General features: G+C 54.7%; 1 protein-coding gene across 1 annotated transcript; it reads left to right on the forward strand.

Annotated features, from left to right (window-relative positions):
* Positions 1 to 247: 247 nt before the first annotated feature.
* On the forward strand, positions 248 to 3737 carry LOC147095682 (uncharacterized). The gene is made up of 2 exons (XM_085973690.1): positions 248 to 1315; positions 3654 to 3737. The coding sequence occupies exons 1-2, from the start codon at positions 248 to 250 to the stop codon at positions 3735 to 3737; spliced, it is 1152 nt and encodes a 383-aa protein (XP_085829816.1).
* Positions 3738 to 4401: the final 664 nt, after the last annotated feature.

Raw genomic sequence — 4401 nt, forward strand, 5'->3', positions numbered from 1 at the left:
GGTAAACCACTAATCTGCCTGTACAGAACATGTCTGGGCATGCCTCAGCTGGCTCCGCCCCTGGCTCCACCCCGAAGCCCAGGTATAAAGGTGATTGACCTCCAGTCCCCCTGGCTTTAAGGATCGGTCGACCAGCAGAGGCATGCTCGTATTCTTTTGTTAATAAAAGCCTACTTGTTATAAGTTTAACTCTTAGTCTTCTGGAGTTATTGATGGCGCATCAATTTTATTAACAAAAGGTTTTGAAATGGAGCAAATCCTGAAACCGGAACGCCTGGAACTGGACCCTCAAACGGCGGATGCATCAAATAACTTCGAGCACTGGCTGAGCTGCTTCAAAGCATTCCTGCAGGACTCCAGCACTACCGTCAGGACCGAAGCCGACAATCTGCTAGTACTGAACTCACGGGTGAGCCATCAAGTATATTCGATTATACGAGACGCTGTATCCTACACGGCCGCTATCATGATACTAAAAGAACAATATACTAAGCCAGTCAACGAGGTCTACGCTAGACACCTTCTGGCTACCCATAAACAGCGACCTGGGGAATCGGGTGATGAATACCTACGGGCACTGAGAGTCCTCGGCCGGGACTGCAAGTGCAAATCGGTGACGGCCGCGGAAAATACTGATGACCTAATCAGAGACGCCTACGTTGCCGGCATCAGGTCCAGCTACACTCGACAGAGACTGCTAGAGCAAAGTGGGCTCATCCTTCAGAAGGCTGTGGCCCTTGCTAACTCGCTGGATGTGGCCCTCCGAAACATGGATGCCTACCCCCCTGACCATAAGGCCCTCCCCGCCCCGTGGATGTCGCGGGGGCCACCATCTTGGGACACGGTAAGGCCACAGGCCTGCGCCATGCCACCACTGCCACGGCCCACCTGCAGCCCAACTACAGCTGCGATGTCCAGAGGCTCAAAGTGCTATTTCTGTGGCCAGGCAAAGCACCCCAGACAACACTGCCCGGCGAAGGACGCCATCTGCTCCAAATGCGGAAAGAAGGGGTACTATGCCAAAGTGTGCAGTGCAAAACCGACCAACTCCAGCAGCACCGCGTGTGAGCCGTGCAGGTCGCCATCTTGGACACCACCAGCCGCATGTGAGCCGTGCGGGCCACCATCTTGGACATCACCAGCCGCGTGTGAGCGGTGCGGGCTGCCATCTTGGACGTCACTTTGGGACCAGGATCCTGACTCCCCCACTGCCTCACGCGAGTACAACAGCGACCCACCGACCTCAACAATGGCCTCCATCATCCTGGACCAATCCAGGCCTCGCCAACTGGCCAGGTCCACGATGGACATCAAGGTAAACGGTCATGCAACAAACTGCCTTTTTGACTGCGGGAGCACGGAGAGCTTTATCCACCCGACACGGTGCGACGCTACTCCCTATCAGTCATGCCCACGTGCCACCTGGTCTCTATGGCCTCCAAGTCCCATACGGCGGGCGTCGGTGGCTACTGTGTAGCGACCCTGACAGTAATCGGCACAGAGTACAAAGACTTTAAACTCCTTGTCCTGCCACAGCTCTGCGCTGTTGTGCTACTGGGACTGGATTTCCAGTGCCACCTAGAGAGTGTCACGATGGCGTACAGCGGGCCCCTGCCCCCACTTACAGTCTGCAGCCGGCAAAATTTAATACAACCGCCGCGCACAATATGCAGCCTATCCACTCTGAAAGTCAGCCCCCCCCCGTTGTTTGCTAATCTCGCCCACGACTGCAAGCCCATCGCAACAAAAAGCAGGTGGTACAGTGCCGGGGATAGAAGCTTCATTAAAATAGAAGTAGAGAGACTCCTGCGGGAGGGGATTGTCGTGGGAAGCACCAGCCCATGGCGAGCCCAAGTAGTGGTCGTGAAGACCGGCGAGAAACAGCGCCTGGTCATTGACTACAGTCAAACAATCAATAGGTATACCCAATTAGACGCATACCCCCTTCCCCGCATATCTGATATGGTCAATCAGATTGCACAGTATCGGGTATTCTCTACCATTGACCTGAAGTCGGCATACCACCAACTCCCTATCAGACCTGAAGACCACCAGTACACTGCCTTCGAGGCAAACGGCCGCCTCTACCACTTCCTCAGAGTCCCCTTCGGCGTCACCAACGGGGTCTCAGTCTTCCAAAGGGAGATGGACGGGATGGTTGACCAGAACGCGCTGCAGGCCACTTTTTCCTACCTGGACAATGTCACCATCTGCGGCCATGAGCAGCAGGGCCATGGCGCCAATCTAGAAAAATTCCTCCGAACAGCCCAGCGCTTAAATTTGACATACAACAAAGAAAAGTGTATGTTTCGCACCACCTGCCTCGCTATCCTTGGATTTGTAGTGGAAAACGGAGTCATCGGCCCCGACCCCGACCGAATGCGCCTCCTTCTGGAACTACCCCTGCCGCACTGCCTCAAAGCCCTGAAGAGATGTCTGGGGTTTTTCTCTTATTACGCCCAATGGGTGCCCAATTACACGGACAAAGCCCGGACCATTATCAAGTCAACCTCCTTCCCCCTGGCGGCAGAGGCCCGTGCAGCCTTCACCCGCATAAAAGAGGACATTGCAAAGGCTACAATGCACGCCGTGGACGAGTCCATCCCTTTCCAAGTGGACAGCGATGCGTCTGACTTCACCCTGGCCGCAACCCTTAACCAGGCGGGGAGACCCGTGGCCTTCTTTTCACGAACCCTCCAGGGCCCCGAAATTAGACACTCTTCAATCGAAAAGGAGGCCCAGGCTATAGTGGAGGCTGTACGGCATTGGAGGCATTACCTGGCCGGTAAACGCTTCACCCTGCTCACTGACCAACAATCAGTAGCATTTATGATCAATAACAAGCAGAGGGGCAAAATCAAAAACGACAAGATATTGTGGTGGAGGATTGAATTATCCACCTACAATTATGATATCTTATACCGGCCCGGGAAACTTAATGAGCCCCCGGACGCCCTATCCCGTGGAACATGTGCCAACGCACAGGTCGATCGGCTACGGGCCCTCCACAACGATCTCCGCCACCCGGGGGTCACCAGGTTTTTCCACTTCATTAAGGCTCGCAACATGCCTTACTCCATCGAGGAGGTCAGGCCCATGACCAGGAACTGCCAAGTCTGTGCTGAATGCAAACCGCACTTTTATAGGCCAGACAGGGCGCACCTGATAAAAGCCACCCGCCCCTTCGATCGCCTATGCATAGATTTTAAAGGGCCCCTCCCCTCCTCTGACCGGAACACGTACTTCCTCAACATCATTGACGCGTACTCCCATTTCCCGTTCGCTTTCCCCTGCCCGGACATGACCAGCGCCACAGTCATCAAATGTCTCAATGACCTCTTCGCCATATTCGGTTTTCCCAGCTACACCAATAGTGACAGGGGCTCGTCGTTCACGAGCGACGAGCTGCGCCAGTACCTGCTCAAAAAAGGGATAGCCACGAGCAGGACCACCAGCTACAACCCCTGGGGTAACTTACAAGTAGAAAGGGAGAATGCGACAGTGTGGAAAACCGCCATGCTAGCCTTAAAGTCCAGAGGCCTCCCAACCTCCCGCTGGCAAGAAGTCCTCCCCGATGCGCTTCACTCCATATGGTCACTAATCTGTACCGCCACGAACGCCACCCCTCACGAGAAAATGTTCATCTTCCCTAGGAAATCCACCTCGGGGACATCACTACCGCCATGGCTGACGTCTCCAGGGCCCGTCTTGCTCAGGAAGCACGTGAGGAGCCATAAAACAGACCACCTGGTCGAAAGGGTCCACCTCCTCCACGCCAACCCACAATATGCATACGTGGCGTATCCTGACGGGCGGGAGGACACGGTCTCCATATGAGACCTCGCACCCTCAGGTGCCACCGAAAACACCATTACCCACTACCCATTACCATTACCCACTACCATTACCCACAACACACCCCTAGAAGGGAATCCACATCTAACCCAAGTAGACGGCACGGCAGGGCCCTGTGACACACCCTTATACACCCACCTACCCCGCGCCGACGAAGACGACACGCCGGTGCTCCGGCCCACACAGGAAACGGCCACGGGAAAAGAACCGCCACAGCTGGCACCATGACGATCACGATGGCAGACAAGACCCCCAGAGAGACTTGCCTATACGAACTTCTGAGACACTTCACCCCGCCGGACTCATTTTCACAAGGGGCGAATGTGGTAAACCACTAATCTGCCTGTACAGAACATGACTGGGCATGCCTCAGCTGGCTCCACCCCTGGCTCCACCCCTAAGCCCAGGTATAAAGGTGATTGACCTCCAGTCCCCCTGGCTTTAAGGATCGGTCTACCAGCAGAGGCATGCTCGTATTCTTTTGTTAATAAAAGTCTACTTGTTATAAGTTTAATTCTTAGTCTTCTGGAGTTATTGATGGTGCAT

Source organism: Somniosus microcephalus, unplaced genomic scaffold, assembly GCF_052327205.1.
Source record: "Somniosus microcephalus isolate GS21.2 unplaced genomic scaffold, FLI_Smic_1.0 unresolved_chr1, whole genome shotgun sequence".
Classification (NCBI taxonomy): Eukaryota; Metazoa; Chordata; class Chondrichthyes; order Squaliformes; family Somniosidae; genus Somniosus; species Somniosus microcephalus.

What these genes read in the sequence shown, in the direction of transcription:
- LOC147095682 (XM_085973690.1), top strand. Translation starts at nt 248, where the DNA reads ATGGAGCAAATCCTGAAACCGGAACGCCTGGAACTGGACCCTCAAACG. An exon ending in GGTCCACGATGGACATCAAG is followed by an intron (nt 1,316 to 3,653) that starts GTAAACGGTCAT and finishes CATCTTCCCTAG; the next exon opens with GAAATCCACCTCGGGGACAT.